Source organism: Sminthopsis crassicaudata, chromosome X (genome assembly GCF_048593235.1).
Source record: "Sminthopsis crassicaudata isolate SCR6 chromosome X, ASM4859323v1, whole genome shotgun sequence".
Taxonomy (NCBI): domain Eukaryota; kingdom Metazoa; phylum Chordata; class Mammalia; order Dasyuromorphia; family Dasyuridae; genus Sminthopsis; species Sminthopsis crassicaudata.
In genome coordinates this window covers 83,320,271-83,337,918 of record NC_133623.1, presented here as the reverse complement: position 1 = coordinate 83,337,918, position 17,648 = coordinate 83,320,271, and the positions used below count along the sequence as shown (strand labels likewise).

General features: G+C 51.5%; 1 protein-coding gene across 1 annotated transcript; it reads right to left on the bottom strand.

Annotated features, from left to right (window-relative positions):
- Positions 1–11,518: 11,518 nt before the first annotated feature.
- On the bottom strand, positions 11,519–14,921 carry LOC141548499 (protein Wiz-like). The gene is made up of 2 exons (XM_074277451.1): positions 13,225–14,921; positions 11,519–12,680 (listed from the first exon to the last, which is right to left on the bottom strand). Exons 1-2 carry the CDS (start codon positions 14,597–14,599, stop codon positions 11,563–11,565), a joined length of 2,493 nt encoding a protein of 830 aa, XP_074133552.1. The 5' UTR covers positions 14,600–14,921; the 3' UTR covers positions 11,519–11,562.
- Between the last annotated feature and the right edge of the window lie 2,727 nt (positions 14,922–17,648).

Here is a 17,648-nt window from a genome sequence, read left to right as displayed (position 1 = left end):
GGCCAGAGACCCCCATGGAGATCATGGGTAGTAACTCCACCATGGAAATCAGGGACAACCCCCCGCCACTGGAATCAGAGACAGAGCCTCTAAGGAAATCAGGGTCTGAGATCACCTTGGAGATCGAAGCAGACCCTCCCCATGAATTTCAGAGACAGAGACCATGCATGGAAATTAAGGATAGAGTCCCCACATTGAAGAGTCAGAGATCCATTATGGGGATCTGGGTTAGAAATTCCCTGAGTCATAGAGACCCCCATGGAAATCAGTGGGAAAGACTCCTCATAGGGGTCAGTAGCAAAGACTTCCCCAGGAAGATCAAGTGAATTGACATGCTATGGAATTCAGGGTCATAGACCCCCACCATGGAAATAATGAGCAAAGAATCTGATGGAGATCAGAAGCAGGTGCCTCATGTTGATCAGACTCAGAGACCCCTATGAAAATCAGGGCTAGAGACCCCCCATGGAGAGGAGGGTCACAAATCTCCCATGAAGATCAAGGGTACCAAATCCCCTTGGAGATCAATCACACAGACCCCCAATGGAGATCAAGGTAAGAGACTCCCCATGGAGACACCCAATTTGAAGACAAGGGTCAGAGACCTTTATGGAGATCAGAGAGAGACTTTTTTTGGAGATCAGGACCAAAGATCCCCTCATGAAGATCAAGTACATTAATGGGCCATGGATTTCAGGGTCAATGATCCCCCATGGAAATAATGGGCACAGACCCCCATGGAGATCAGTGTCAGAAAGCCCTCCAGGGACAGAGACCCCCATGGAGATCAGTGTCAGAAAGCCCTCCAGGGACAGAGACAGAGTCTCAGCTGCAGACATCCCCCATGGAAATCAGGGGAATACATACCTCATTGAGATTTGAGGCAGACCAGCTATGGAAATCAGGGTCCCAGACCACCATGGAGATCCATGTTGGAGACTATGGACATCAGTGGCAGAGCCCCCTTGATCTCCATGGAGTTTTTCTACCCCTTATCTCCAAAGGGGTCCTGTGATCCTGACCTCCATCAGGGGTCTCTGCTTCTAATCTCCAAGGAGGGTCTGCTCTCATCCCCATTGTGGTCTCCAGCCCTGTTTTCCATGTGGGCTCTGTGCTTCTCATCTCCACGAGGGTATCTGACCCTTCTCTAAATGGGGAGTCTCTACCTTTGCATACCTCTGCCTCTCACCACCGTGGGGGTCTCCAACCCTGATTACCATGGGGGCTCTATGACGATGATCTCCATGGGCGTCTCTGCCCCTGATTTCCTTGGTGGCGTCTCTGCAATGTTAGCCCTAGCACCTTTTAATCGTTGCACATTTGTCTTCTCTTCTTCATGACCTGATCTTTCCCCCCTAATTTCCCTGTGAGTCTTTGCCCTGTATCTCCACACACTCCCGCCCCCTTCCACTAGCTTTTCTTTTTCACTGCTCTTGAGCTCTCTACCCCTCTCCTCCGGGGATCTACAGGGGGTCTCAGTCCTGATGTCCATGGGAGGTCTCTGCCCCTGCTTTCGACATGGGTATCTACATGGAGGTCTCTGGCCTTAATGGCCATGGAGGGTCTGTTTCCCTAGGGGGGTTTCTGATTCTGATCTCCATAACTGGCTTCTGTACTCGATCTTTATGATGGATCTCTAACCATGATCTCCATAGGAAGTTTGTTTGATCTCAATTGAGAGTCTTTCCTCTGTTTTCCTAGAGCGGTCTCTGACCTCGATTTCCTCGTAGGATCTCTGCCTTTGGTCTCCATGGCTTTTCTGCGTCCCAGACCTCCATGGGGGTCTCACACCCAAATGTCTATGAAAGGTCCATCTCTGATTTTCATTGGGTGTCTCTGGCCTGATTTCCATGGGTTCAGTCTGCCATAGAAATCCATGGAGGGACTCTATCCCTAATCTCCAGGGGGGTTTCTGGACCTTACTTGCATGGGTATACTTGCACTCCATGACCTCTACCTCGGAACTCCGTGGGGGTCTCTGACTCTGATTGCCATGAGGGTTCCCTGACCCTGATTTTCATGGGAGGTCTTTGAATGTGATCTCCATGCAGGTTTCTCTGTTTTTGACTCTGAGTCTCATGTCCATGGCGGGGTCTGTGTCCCTGGTCTGCATAAGTTGGCTCTGTTCCAGGTGGCTCTTGGACTCTGATCTCTATAAGGGATCTCTGACCTTGATCTTTGTAACTGGTCTCTGACAGAGCTCTCGATTGGAGGTCTGACCCTGAACTCCATGGTGGATCTCTGACCCTCATTTTTATGGTAGGTCTCTAAATTTTATCTCCCTGGAGCATCTCTGTCCTTGATGTCCATGGAAGGTCTCTAAGCCCTGGATGTCTCTGCCCCTGATCTCCTTGGGGGGCCTCTTACCATGCTCTCCATAGGAGGCCTGTCTTTGATCTCAGTGGGGAGTCTTTGTGCAGCTTTCCAAGGAGGGTCTCTGACCTTAATCTCCATGTGTAGTCTCAGCTTTTGGTCTCCATGGACTGTCTGTGTCCCTGATCTCCAAGGCGAGTTTGTGACCCAGATTTCCCTGAGAGGTCTGCCTCTGATCTTTATGGGGAGTTTCTGGCCCTCTTTTCCATGTAGGGTCTCTATCCCTAATGCACATGGGGCTTTGCCACTCCCAGTCTCTAAAGAGATCCTGCAATCATGATCTCTATGGGGTTCTCTGCCTCTGATCCCTTTTGTGGGTTCTCTGCTACAATAACCCTGATACCTTTTATTCCTTACAGGTTTCCCTTTCCTTCTCCCTGACTTGATCCTTTCCCCTTAATTTCTCTGTGAAACTTTGCCCTCATCTCATAAAAACCTCAAAATCAAATGCAGTAAGGCAGAAATAGTAAATGCATCCTTTTCAGACCATAATGCAATCAAAATTACATTTAATAAAAAGCCAGGGGAAAATAGACCAAAAAATAATTGGAAACTAAATAATCTTATACTAAAGAATGATTGGGTAAAACAGCAAATCATAGACATAATTAATAACTTCACCCAAGAAAATGACAATAATGAGACATCGTACCAAAATGTGTGGGATACAGCCAAAGCAGTAATAAGGGGAAGTTTTATATCTCTACAGGCCTACTTGCATAAAATAGAGAAAGAGAGGGCCAACGAATTGGGCTTACAACTAAAATTGCTAGAAAAGGAACACATTAAAAACCCCCAGACAAACACAAAACTTGAAATTCAAAAAATAAAAGGTGAGATTAATAAAATTGAAAGTAAAAAAACTATTGAATTAATTAATAAAACTAAGAGTTGGTTCTATGAAAAAACCAACAAAATAGACAAACCCTTAGTAAACCTGATTTAAAAAAGTAAAGAGAAAAAGAAAATTGTTAGTCTGGAAAATGAAAAGGGTGAACTCACCACTAATGAAGAGGAAATTAGAACAATAGGTAGGAGCTACTTTGCTCAACTTTATGCCGATAAATTCGATAACTTAAATGAAATGGAAGAATACCTTCAAAAATATAGCTTGCCCAGATTAACAGAGGAAGAAGTAAGTAGTCTAAATAGTCCCATCTCAGAAAAAGAAATAGATCAAGCTATTAACCAACTTCCTAAGAAAAAGTCCCCAGGACCAGATGGATTTACATGTGAATTCTACCAAACATTTAAAGAACAACTAACTCCAATGCTATGTAAACTATTTGAAAAAATAGGGATTGAAGGAGTCCTACCAAATTCCTTCTATGACACAGACATGGTACTGATACCCAAACCAGGTCGATCGAAAACAGAGAAAGAAAACTATAGACCAATTTCCTTAATGAATATTGATGCTAAAATCTTAAATAAGATATTAGCAAATAGACTTCAGAAAATCATCCCCAGGATAATACACTATGACCAAGTAGGATTTATACCAGGAATGCAGGGCTGGTTTAATATTAGGAAAACTATTAGTATAATTGACCATATTAATAATCAAATTAATAAAAACCATATGATCATCTCAATAGATGCAGAAAAAGCATTTGATAAAATCCAACATCCATTTCTACTAAAAACGCTTGAGAGTATAGGAATAAATGGACTATCTCTTAAAATAATAAGGAGCATATATTTAAAACCTTCAGTAAACATCATATGTAATGGCGATAAACTAGAACCTTTCCCTATAATATCAGGAGTGAAACAAGGTTGCCCACTATCACCATTACTTTTCAATATAGTACTAGAAACGCTAGCCTCAGCAATAAGAGCAGAGAAAGAGATTCAAGGAATTAGAGTAGGAAATGAGGAAATCAAATTATCACTTTTTGCAGATGACATGATGGTATACTTAGAGAACCCCAAAGACTCTGCTAAAAAGCTATTAGAAATAATTCAGAATTTTAGCAAAGTCGCAGGATACAAAATAAATCCACATAAATCCTCAGCATTTTTATACATTACCAACACAATCCAACAGCAAGAGATACAAAGAGAAATCCCATTCAAAATAACAGTCGATAGTATAAAATATTTGGGAATATATCTACCAAAGGAGAGTCAGGAATTATATGAGTAAAATTACAAAACACTTGCCACAAAAATAAAGTCAGATTTAAATAATTGGAAAGACATTCAGTGCTCTTGGATAGGCCGAGCGAATAAAATAAAGATGACAATACTCCCCAAACTAATCTATTTATTTAGTGCTATACCAATCAGACTCCCAAGAAACTATTTAAATAACCTAGAAAAAATAACAACAGAATTCATATGGAACAACAAAAGGTCAAGAATTTCAAGGGAAGTAATGAAAAAAAAATTAAGTGAAGGTGGTCTAGCTGTACCTGATCTAGAACTGTATTATAAAGCAACAGTCACCAAAACCATTTGGTATTGGCTAAGAAATAGACTAGTTGATCAGTGGCATAGGTTAGGCTCACAGGGCAAGATAGTGAATAAAAATAGCAATCTAGTGTTTGACAAACCCAAAGATCCCAAATTTTGGGATAAGAATTCATTATTTGACAAAAACTGCTGGGAAAACTGGAAATTAGTATGGCAGAAACTAGGTATGGACCCACATTTAACACCACATACTAAGATTAGATCAAAATTGGTCCAAGATTTAGGCATAAAGAATGAAATCATAAATAAATTGGAGGAACATGGGATGGTTTACCTCTCGGACTTGTGGAGGAGGAAGGAGTTTGTGTCCAAGGGAGAACTAGAGACCATTATTGATCACAAAATAGAACATTTTGATTACATCAAATTAAAAAGTTTCTGCACAAACAAAACTAATGCAAACAAGATTAGAAGGGAAGTAACAAATTGGGAAAACATTTTTACAGTTAAAGGTTCTGATAAAGGCCTCATCTCCAAAATATACAGAGAATTGACTTTATTTTATAAGAAATCAAGCCTTTCTCCAATTGATAAATGGTCAAAGGATATGAACAAACAATTTTCAGATGATGAAATTGAAACTATTTCCACTCATATGAAAGAGTGTTCCAAATCACTATTGATCAGAGAAATGCAAATTAAGACAACTCTGAGGTATCATTACACACCTGTCAGATTGGCTAAGATGACAGGAACAAATAACGATGAATGTTGGAGGGGCTGTGGGAAAACTGGGACACTGATGCATTGTTGGTGGAGTTGTGAAAGAATCCAGCCATTCTGGAGAGCAATCTGGAATTATGCCCAAAAACTTATCAAAATGTGCATACCCTTTGACCCAGCCATACTACTACTGGGCTTATATCCCAAGGAACTACTAAAGAAGGGAAAGGGACCTGTATGTGCCAAAATGTTTGTGGCAGCCCTTTTCATAGTGGCTAGAAGCTGGAAGATGAATGGATGTCCATCCATTGGAGAATGGTTGGGTAAATTATGGTATATGAATGTTATGGAATATTATTGTTCTGTAAGAAATGACCAGCAGGAGGAATACAGAGAGATGTGTATAGACTTACATCAACTGATGCTGAGTGAAACGAGCAGAAGCAGGAGATCATTATACACTTCAACAATGATACTGTACGAGGATATATTCTGATGGAAGTGGATTTCTTCACCGTAGAAAAGAGCTAATCCAATTCCAATTGATTAATGATGGACAGAATCAGCTACATCCAGAAAAAAATAACACTGGGAAATGAGTGTAAACTGTTATTTTTACCTTCTGAATCCAATTCTTCCTGTGCAATAAGAAATTCGGTTCTACACACATTATTGTATCTAGAATATACTGTAATATATTTAACATGTATAAGACTGCTTGCCATCTGGGGAGGGGGTTGGGGGAGGAAGGGAAAAAATCTGAACAGAAGTAAGTGCAAGGGATAATGTAAAAAATTACTCATGCATATGTACTGTCAAAAAAAGTTATAATTATAAAATAAAATAAAAATTAAATTTAAAAAAAAAAAAAGAAAGAAACTTTGCCCTCATCTCCATCCACTGTTGCCCCTTCCACCCTCTCTTCTTTTTTGGTGGCCTTCAGCTCTCTATCATCATCTTTTAGTGAACCTCATTCTGTGACCTCCGTGGGGGGTCTCTGTCTTTGATTTCCATGGAGATTCTCAGGCCTTGGGGGATCTGTAACCCTGATCTCCATGGCAGGTCTCTTTATGGGGCTGGAGCTTTCTGATACTGATCTCCATAGGAAGTTTCTGACAGATCTGCACGGAGATTCTCTGATCCTGGTTACTATAGTCTGTGTCTGAATTTGCTCTCCATGGGGGTCTCTGTTTTTGACTCTGACTCATGACCATGGTGGTCTTTGTCCTTGGTCTACATCAAAGGGCTCTGCTGCTGGAGGGCCTTGGACCCTGATCTCTCTGGGAGATCTCTGATCCTGATCTCCATACTAGCTCTCTCACACTGATCTCCATGGGCGTTGTCTTACTGATTTTTATGGTCAATCTCTGAATTTGACCTTCATGAGGCATCTCTGTCCTTGATGTCCATGAGGGATCTGTACGCCCTGGGGATCTCTGCCCCTGGTCTCCATGGAGGGTCTCTAACCATGATCTCTATAGGTGGTCTGTCTTTGAATTGTATTGGGAGTTTTTGTGCTGACTTCCACTGGGGATCTCTGATCTGGATCTCCAGGTGTGGTCTCTTCCCTTGATCTCCTTGGAGGAGTCTCTGTAATATTAACCTGCAACCTTGTATTGCTTATACAAGCAATTAGTCTTCACTTCCTCAAGGCCTGATCTTTCCCCCTAATTTCCCTGGGAATCTTTACCTCTCATGTTGCCGCACTCTCTTGTCCACTTCTACCACCTTTTCTCTTTCTCTGGGCTTCATCTCTTCATCAGTCTCACCCCGTTATCTACATGAAGCCTCTGTCCTTGATGTGCACGGAGGGTCTCTGCTCCCTGGGGTGTCTGCGACCTGATTTCCATTCTGTGTCTCTGCCACTGATCTCCATGAGGGTCTGTGTCTCTGATCTCCATGAGGGGAATCTGTCCCGGGGGATCTTGCGCCATAATCTTGATTCAGGAATAGTTATTGTTGCAGAACCTCACCAAAAGCCATCAGGAACAGAGAATCCCAGGGAGATCAGAGGCACAGAGCCTCCACGCAAATCAGGCCGAAAGACTCCCATAGGCATGAGAGGCACGGGTGTTCGGGGTAGACACCCTCCGTGAGATCTGGGACAGAGAACCTCCTTGAAGATGAGGGTCACATACACCTTAATGGAGAGCAGAGCAAAGAGATTGCCGTGAGACTAGCCATAGAAATCAGGGTCAGAGACCCCTTTGGACATTAGTGTCACAAATGCTCCCAGGAATGGAGACTCCCCATGAAGCTCAGGTTCACAGACCCCCTGGGGGCAGAGACCCTCCATGCATATCAAAGACACGGATCCCCCCATGAAGATCATGGTGTGAGATCCCCTGAGAGATGAGGCAGAAAAAGCTGCACACTAATGAAAAAGGAAAGACTGTGGAAGGGGGCAGCAGAGTGTGTTGAAATGAGGGGCAAAGATTTATGGGGAGATTTCTTTTTTTTCTGCTCCATTCTAATATAGTTTCTTTTAAAAAAATTTTAAAATTAATTTTATAGTTATAACATTTTAAAATTTTTTCTTTTTCTTTTTTTATTACTTTTTATTAATTTTTATAATTATAACTTTTTTTTGACAGTACATATGCATAGGTAATTTTTTTTTTTTTACAACATTATCCTTCTGTTCCGAATTTTTCCCCTCCTTTCCTCCGCACCCTCCCCTAGATGGCAGGCATTCTACAGGGAAATTTCATGGAAAAGGTCGGGTCATGAGAAGGGAAGAGGAACACATAAGGAATAAAGGATGGCAGGGTTATTGTGGCAGAGAACCCCACCAAAGAGATCAGCAGCTCCGACGCCCCACAGAGGGGAGCAACAGAGATCCCCCCTGGAGATCTGCGGCAGAGACCCATTCCGAAGATCTGTGTCAGAGAACCCCTCGGAGATCTGGATCCATGACCGCCCACGGGCAGAGAACTTTCACGGAGATCAGGGCCAGAGACACCCCATGAAGACCAGGGGCATAGCCCTCCCGTGAAGCTCACCCCATGGAGATCATGGGCAAAGATCCCCATGGAGATCAGGGACAGAACCCCCATGGAGACCTGTGTCCGAGACCCATTCTGGAGATCGGTGTCAGAGAGGCGCCACGGAGATCAGAGGCAGCTCCTCCATGGAGATCGGGGGCAACAGACCCCACCACGCATGTTCGGGCAACAACACCCCCTGGAGGTCAAGGGTACAGCGCCCTACGGACATTATGGGGAGAGATCCTACACAGAGATCAGAGTCAGAAATCCCTCACGGAAAGCAAGGGCAAATCCCCCCGTTCAGCTCAGAAACAGACCCACCGTGGCTAGCGGTGTCCGAGACGCCCTGGGGGCGGAGACCCTCCATGGACCTCGAGAACCCGAGGACATTAGGGGGTGAGGGGGATGAAGAGAGGAGCCACTGAGCGCTGGAGACCAATGAGAAGGAAGAGATGGGGGAGAGGCCGCAGAGAGCGTGGCCCTGAGGGGCGAAGAGTCCCAGATAAATTGTGGGGGGAAGATCAGGTCATGAGAAGGGCAGAGGAACACGTGAGGAGCAGAAGGTGCCGGGCTTATTGTGGCAGAGATCACTCACCGAGGTGAGCAGGAACAGAGACGCCATGGAGATCAGAGGCACAGAGCCCCCGGGGAAATCAGGGCCGGGGACCCCCAGGCTAATGAGAGGTCCCGGTATTCGTGGGTGGAATCCCGCCATGAATTCTGGGACAAAGACCCCCGGGACCTGCCTCCGTGGGGATCACTAGTGTGGAGCCCCATGGAGATCCAGGACACAGACACCTCAGGCGGACAGAACTCCCGTGGAGAGGAACGTGCAGACCTTAGCCTAGAGATGGGGGTAGACACGCCCAAGGAAGATCAAGGGAAGGGACCCTTCCTGGGGCACAGACCCCTCATAGAGATGAGCATCGCAGACCCCCTGGGGGCAGAGAACCTTCAGGGAGCTCAGAGAGCATCCGCCCTGTAGAGCAAATTCAGAGACTGCCCATAAAAATGAGGGTCAGAGATCCGGCATGGAGACCAAGGACCAGTCCCCCCCATGAAGATCAAATCCAGAGACTGCCCACAATAATCTATGTCAAAGAAGCCCCATGGGGATCAGGGTCAGAGACCCCCATTGGGATCAGGGTCAGAGACCCCTCCAGGACAGATACTTCTCATGGATTATTTGGTTCACAGACTCCCGGGAGCAGAGACCCTTCATGGACATCAAGGACAGAGACCGCCCTCCCATGGCGCCTGCGGTGATAGATCCATTGTGAGATGAGGGACAGAGCTGCAGGGAAAGGGCAGAGAAGTGGGCCTGGAAGGGGAGCAGAGCGTGTGGACATGAGAGCACAGAAATTGGGTGGAAAAGAGCACGTCCTGAGGAAGGGGACAGAAAGCTGTAAGCAGCAAAAGCTGGCAGGGTGACTGGGGCCGAGAGCCCCCCAAAGAGGTCAGGGGGAGCTAATCCCCATGGAGATGAGTGTCTAGTCCATTGTGGAGATCGGGGGTACAGACCTCCCCGGCACAGAGACCCCCGTGCAGATCAGGGACAGACGCCCCATGGAGATCTGTCTCAGAGACCCGGTATGGAGATCAGAGTCAGATTCCCAATGGAGATCAGGGTACATGCCCTTTCAGAGAGTTCAGAAACAGAGACCCCCCTAGAGGTCAGGGGGAGAGACTCCATGGAAATCAGGATGAAAGAACCCCCATGGAGATCCTGGTAAAAGACCCATTATGGAGAACGGGCTTCCAGATCACTCATGGGATCTGTCCCAGAAGCCACCGGTAGAGACGGCGGGGATCTAATGCTGACCATCAGAATAGATCTAGTCTTGTGAGAGGACAATAAAACACAAGGAGACAGGGAGGCCATTGTGGAGAAGGTCTCTTGACCTCTTAGCTCCGATTTATTTTATCTCTACACAGAATATCTATTTTCCAAATACAGCAGGATTATTACTGATTTATTTATCTATTTATTTATTTTTATTTTTTTTATTTTTTACATTTTTTTTCACAACCAGAACTGGCCATTGACAAGAGGTGAAAGGTCAGTGCCTCTGGGCTTTCCTCATCCCAGGACTCCAACATGAAAACCAAGGCTCCTTATTCTCTACACAAAACTACTTTAAACAAGGGGAAGTTCTAGGAAGCTATGCAGAAACAGCAACAGTGAAGGGGGGGATGGGATGGGGGGCAACAGACCCCTGGCAGGGGAGGGGGAGGGGGCTTCTAAAGTGCAGAGAAAGCTGTGGGCTCCAAGCCCAATTGTTCTCAGGGAAGACCCCCCTCAGGGCCTCGGGCTGCTCGGGGACCCTCAGTGATTTCCGTGGCCCAGGAGGCGTTCAGGGCTCCCCGCCCAGCCTGGGTATTGGGGGAAGGCCCGAAGCCCACCCTGACGCCCCTACCAGGCACCAGAGAGCCCTGAAGCAGCAGCGAGTGTCTCATTTGAGGGCATCTAGCAGGGCAGAGGGAAAAGGAGGCAGAGGAGAGGGGGGAGCAGATCTCCCCATGACACAAGATGCCCGGGGTGAGGGGAAAGGGGGCAGTCTGGGGGTGGGGGTGAATCAGAAGCAGTGAGGCTGTGGGCAGCCCGCCTGGGGTCCTCATTGCCAGCCTGGTGCCCGAGGCAGCAAACACAGGGGCTTGGGCTTCTCCCCACCACTAACCCTGGAGACTGTGGCCTAGCAGAGGCTCCAGCCCTCAGCCCCCCACCAGGCTCGTTCTCCAGGCCCGGGCAGGTTTCTAAGCCGCTTGGCCCCAGCCCGAGCTGCCTGCCCCCCCCTCCTGGCACTAAGCCAGGGCCCAGCTGCCAGCTTTTGCTTAAAGCCCTGGGGAGAAATGTCTTCTTGGCGCCCTCACAGCCCAGCTGGGGCAGTTTCCAAGGCCGAGGAAGAGGAAGGCTGGGTGACCTCGTCCTCAGCTGGAGCGCTTGAGCTTAGGGTCCGGGCCTGAGTGTGGAGCCGTGACTGGCTCCTTTGGAAACGCACCAGAGGAGGGGGGGGGAGAGAAAGGGCGAAAGCCCCCCAGAGAGGGGAGAGAGCTGGCTCCATTACTGGGGCTCTGGCCCCGGCTGGGCCTCGGGGGCCTCAGGCTCTGCTTGGGAGAAGTTCCTTTCCAGGATGTGCCTCTGGAGGTGACGAACCCACTCCTGCTGGATGGAGAGGGGACCCTGGAACTGCACTTCACAGAACCTGCATTTCAGGGTGTACACGGGGCCCCGAAATGTCACCAAGGACTTCTGGGGAGGGCGGGGGACCAGGGAGGGGGCACACCGGGTTCTGGGAGGTGGCTGTGGCCCGGGGTCCCGTTTCTGCTGAGAGTCACTGGCCTCCCCCCGAGAAGGGTGGGCTTGTCTGTGGGGCCCGACTTCCCTCCCCGGGTGTTTATCCATCAGCGTGAGGCTATGGGGAGCCAAGGTGAGGGGCATGTGTTTGTCCCCATCTCGTCTGGGCCCCGAAGGCCGGCCCATCCCCAGTGAGGGCCGGCCCTGGGGAACCTGGCTGTCGTAGGCCTCCACCTTGTGGGGGCGGCTGCGCCTGATGAACTCCCTCAGGGTCTCAATTGGGGAGCCCTTTACAGACCATTCTGTCACCCCAAGTCGCCGCAGGTGAGCCCGAGCGTGGCTGGCCAGTGCCTGGCGCTTCTCAAAATGGAGACCGCACAGCTCGCACCCGGCTTCCCTGGGAGCTTGGGAGCTTTGGCCATGAATGGGCTCGGTCTTGAGGGGCAGCTCGGGGCGTGTAGGGGTCTTGGGCTTCATCTCCCTGGAGAGAAGTCTCTCGTTGGGCAGCGGCCGCCTTATCACCAGGGGGGTGAGGAAACCGGCAAAGGGCTGGGAGAGAAGGCTGCCAGGGCCAGGCCCGGGTTTGCCAGGACTGCGGCGCAATGGGGTCAAAGACAGGGCCTGAGGCCCGTTCCCGGGGCATTGGGGCCCATCCTGCCCCCGGGGAGAGGGCGGCCCGGCGGGGGCGGGCTCCTTCCTGACGAGCCGCGCTTCGGCCTTCTTCTCCAGGATCCCTCCAAGAGCGTCAATGGGCGAGCCGGACCACTTGGTCACCCCCATGTGCCGCAGGTGAGAGCGGGCGTGGCAGGCCAGGCCCCTTCGGTCCTCAAAGCCCCCACCACAGAGCTCACAGCGCATGCTCCGGACCGGCTCGGCCCAGGAAGCTGCAGAGACAGAAAGAGGGCGATGGGAGGGGGGAGGGCCCCGGCACCCCCGATGGGGGGAAAACTGGGCTCCCTCCTCTAGGCCGCACCTCCGGAGAGGCCGGCGCTTGTTCTAGGAAGGGGCCCCCGGAGTGCGGGCCCATCCCTTCCCAAAACAAACTTCTCAGCGTCTGACGTCCCTGAGCCTTAGACCCAAACCAGGCCCGGGCTCTGGCCCTTTACCCCCCCAAAGAACCTCCACAGACCCCTCAAGGCCAGTATAGGAGGAAGCCCGCCCAGCGCCTTGTCCAAGAGCTCCTAACCCGCCTGTAATCACCGCCCGGTGTGAAGCCCCACGGGGCCGGGGCCAGAGCAGCCACAGGGAGAAGCAGTGACTTAGCAGCTGCCCCTCAGGGGGAGAAGGAGCCTTCTCCTTGCCTTGGCTCCCCGGGCATCCAGGCGGGCCCCTTCCCATTCCAGCCTGGCAGAGCCCCAGATCCCTGTGTGTCTCGGACCTGACTCCCTGCTTTTAGTCCTCCCCCCCTTCACTCAGGGGGTAGCTTACACAGACTCAGGGCTGCCATGTCCTCACGGGGCGAGCGGGGTGCCTCAGGTGGGCGTCCTTCTCCGGGCGGGCTTCCGGTCAACCTCTCCCGTCTGATCTCCACCTGCCTCCGTTCGGACTTTAATTTCTCCTGGAGGGAAGGAAGTGGCCGCCCAGGGAACCTCCTCCGAGCAGGTGGGGGGGGAGGGATGGTTGGTGACAGGGGGCCACTAGATGGGCCCTGCTTCTGGGCAGGGGGTGGGAGGTGCAGCCCGGAAGCACTCTGAACCTCCAGGGAGCCCCCAGGGCCCCCAGCCAGTGCCTTGGCCAGTGCCTTGGGGCCCGGCGGGGGTGGGTCGGGAGGTCCCCCGGCCGGAGGCTGGGCCTGGCCCTTCAGGATTTCTGTCAGGGTGTCAATGGGCGAGCCCTGGACGTACCACTCGGTCACCCCCATGTCCCCCAGATGGGAGCGCGCCTGGCGGGAAAGGCTTTTTCGGGTCTCAAAGAACTGCCCGCAGAGCTCACAGCGGGGGTCCTGGTCTGGCTCCGGGTCTGCTGAGAGACTGAGAAGAGACGGGGCCACGTCCGGGGCCCAGAATGCCCCCGCAGAGGCGTCCCGCTTCCCCAGAAGGCCGGCCTCCCCCGGGGCCCCCGGCTTGGGCTTCTTGGCCGGTGGGGGGGACAGCGGCGAGAGAGGCGAGACCTCTGCCGGCCCCTCCCGCTCCGCCGGGAGGCGGCTCTGGAAGTCCACGTCTACGGGGGACCCCTCGTTATCCGGGCGGCTCCCCCCCGGCTGGCGCAGGTGGGCTCTGGGCTGAATGGACGGGCCCTTTATGGTCTCACACCGGGCCCCGAACAACAGGCAGTCCAGCTGTCTGCCCAAATCTCCATCTAAAGTGAGGTTCAGGGGCCCCTCCTCCTCTGGCCGGGGCCCCTGCGCCTTCGGGGAGCCCGGCGGGGCGCCCGGGGGCAGCCTGGGGCTCTCGTCCTGGGGGTGCTGGGGTGGGGGGGAAAGGCCCTTGGAGGAGAAGCCAGGGGGTGACCCGATGGCCTTGTTCAGGGGGGTCTCAGGGGGTCCGTCACCTGCCTTGCTGAGGGCGCACAGGCCCGGGCGGGGAGAGGCCGTTGCCTCCTTTGGGGAGCCCGAGGGCTCGGCCGGGGGCGGGGGCGGGGGGCTGCTGGGGTTGCCCTTCTGTTCTGTCAGCTCCTGGGGCGGGGGGATGGGGGCCCGGCTCCCCTCCGCCTCGGACGCCCCTGGCTGGCGCGGGTGGGAGCGCGCCTGGCGGGAAACGCTTTTTCGGGCCTTAGAATGGGCCGGGCCCAGCTCCCAGGTCGGGTTCTGGGCTCCGAGGTCTGGGCCTTCTCGGGTGGTCCCACGGGGGCCCTCTGCGGCCATCTTGTCCCCCTCCCTGCCGGGGCCCGACCCGGGGGCCCTGGGGGAAGACGCTGCTTGGGGAGCGGGGGCAGGGCCCGCTCTGGCCCCCGGCTCTTCTTCCTCAGAAGCCAAAACTGGGGCGGCCCCCGCCGGTGCTACCCTGGCTCTGGCTCTGGCTCCGGCTCCGGCTGCTGCTGCGGCTCCGGCTCCGGCTCGGACCAGTCCTTTGGTGGTGCGGGAGCAAGTGGCAGGGACGCTGGAAGCGCGGCTGGAGCAGCGTGGGCCGCGACGTAGGTGGCGGCGGGAGCTGAGGGCCGGGATGTGCGTGCTCCCGGCGCCCCCCGCCCCCTCCCGGGAGCTTTTATCACTTGGCGCCAGTCGGTGGGCGCGCGGAGCGGCTGCCCCAGCAAGGGCAGGAGTGTTGCAAGGAGCGTGTTGGTTCTTTCTGGAGCCACTTCTGCGCCAGCCCCTGGCTTCTGCCACCTCCAGGCACAGGCTTCCGCTTCTTTGGGCTCTGTCTGTCTTTCCTGGCACCTCTTGCCCCCCTCACAGGAAGACAGACAGGGATAACGATGCTCCTTTGCTCCCTAGGGGGCGCTGTGACACCCTCCCTGCTGTGGCAAGGCCGGAGAAGCGCCAAGCTCAAGTTCTGGGCACCTCTGACATGTTTACCGAGATCCCGCCACAGCCCGGGCAGCGCCCCCTTATGGAGACAGAGAATGCACAGGGAGCTTATTGTGGGAGACTCCCAAGGGACATACGTGTCCGAGAGCCCTCGTGGGGTCAAGAATCCGGCCCCTCCCCCATGGAGATCAGGGACAGAGAACCAGTGCAGGATGGGAGACTGACCCCCCCCAGAGAGCAGTCACCCCCCCCCCCGAGATCAAGACTGACCCCCCCCCAAGGAAATCAGGGGCAAAGACCCTCCCGGAGACCAGGGTCACAGAGTCCCCGGGGGCACAGACCCTCCAGCCCATCAAGGACCGAGTCCCCATGGAGATCAGAGGCAGAGACCGCCCCCCCCATGGAGAACAATGTCAGAGACCAGTTATGGCGATCAGGGCCACTGATGCCCCATAGAGCTCAGCTTCCCAGACCCCCTCGGGGCAGAGCCCCCTTATGCAGAGACACAAGCCCCCGAGGCCATCAGAAACAGACTCCTCAGGGACACTGAAGCGGGTGGTGGTCCCTTTAAGAAACTCTATTCCCTGTTGGTCTGTGATTCCTTTCAGATTCCCAACCCTGGCTGGGATGTACCAGTCCAGGACGCCAGGGTCCTTCATTCACACATCCTGCTCCAAAGCAGCCTGTGAATCCAGTAGGAGAGCGGGCTCTCCCCGCCCCCACCGATCTGAGCCAGCTTGGGCTCTCCCCGCCCCCACTAGAAAAGACTCTTTCCAGGGACATCAGAGTTACAGATCCCCCAGGGGGCAGCATAGTGTGTGGAGTGGAGGGGCAAAGATTCACAGGGAAATTAGGGGGACAACATCAGGCCATAAGGAAGGGGAAAGAGAAATGTGAAAGAAATAAAAGGTGGCAGGGATATTGTGGCAGTGACCCCACCAAAGAGAGCAGAGGCAGAAACCCTCCCTGGAGATTAGAAACAGAGATTCCCTATGGAGATCCTTGTAAGAGACCCATTACAGAGATCAGTGTAAGATAACCCCCATGGAGATTAACGTCATGGAACCCCATAGAAATCAGGGTCAGAAATCCCCCATGGAGAGCAATGTCAGAGAGTGATTGTGGAGAGCAGAGGCACAGGTCTAGATTTAGGGAACCAAAATGAAATCAGGGTTTCTGGTGGTCAGGGAGTTTGGGGAAGGTTCGGGTTCAGGGAACCAAAGGGAGAGATTTGGCTCGCCTGCAACCCCTTGGTATTCGGCGCCAGGGGAGGGAGTTTCGGGGAGTCCCTTTTGGCGGCGGAGTCCCCTGTAAAGGGATTTCCAGACCCGAAAACCTAGATTGATAAAAGAGGTTTATTCTGGGATTGGAAGCATGAAGTCTGGTTAGGAAATAGGTGAGGAGGAGGAGAGGAGGGCGCTGGACAAGAGTGTTATCCCAGCGGGCACATCTCTGGAAAGTGGAGCTGTGCAGTGAGGATGCAGCTCTCAGTGGGCATTGTCCCTCACCACCAATGGGGGCAAGGACCCCTTTAAGATTCTTGTCTGATCTCCAACTTCCTTTGGGACTGATCTTTGATTTACAAGATCTGGTCAAAACCACCCTTTTGTATTCCAAGGGGAGAGATCCTATCTGAGCCAGTTTGGGCTCATACCCAGCCCCCACTGGATCTGAGCTGGCTGGGATTTCTCTCAACCCCCACTATCTGCTCAGGTTTCCCCAAAACAGTTTCTTCCTTATCTGAAAAGCCCGCCAAGAATTTGGCACGGTCCTAGGCTTCTTGAAGTAAATAAAAGAGCCAAGGTGGAATCATCCCTTGGCGGAGAGTTGAAAGATGCCAGCAATATGTCTAGCATCCCAGACTCTCTGTCCCGCCGCTTCTGGTGTATTTCTTCCTCTCTCTAATGCCTTCTAAACATATTACTCATGGTGTGATGGTGTGCAAGAAAAATCAGATCATCTTCTCAGTGGTTCAATGATCCAAAGCAACCCCAATGGACTTTGGGCAGAAAATGCCATCTGCAGCCAGAAAAAGAACTAAAGAGACTGAATGTAAATCAACACATGCTAGGTTCACTACTTTTTTCTGCTTTTTCTTTGTTTTTTTAATCTCTCCCTGGTTTTTCCCTTTTGCTCTGATTTTTCTCTCCAAACATGATTCATAAAAGCAATTTGTATTAAAAAATAAATTAACTACAATAAAAAAGAAAATATTCTACTTTGCTGAACTGTACCTGGGGATCCTGAAGGTTACTCAGACTGCATCTGATATAGGATATAAGCATACAAGATATAGGCATTACTAATCCTCTTTGCTTTTACATATAGCTGTTTGAGTTTTGTCTCCCTCATTTTCTTTTGTCTTTCTTTATATATCCTCAGCCATTACCACAGCATCTAACCCCCAATAAGCATTTAAGAAATGCTTGTTTCCCTCCAAGGTCTA

Excerpts from the sequence above, each read along its gene's own strand:
- LOC141548499 (XM_074277451.1), bottom strand. The coding sequence starts at position 14,599 with ATGGCCGCAGAGGGCCCCCGTGGGACCACCCGAGAAGGCCCAGACCTC. Across the intron at positions 12,681-13,224 it reads CATGGCAGCCCTGAGTCTGT|CTTCCTGGGCCGAGCCGGTC; the intron begins GTAAGCTACCCC and ends CTGTCTCTGCAG.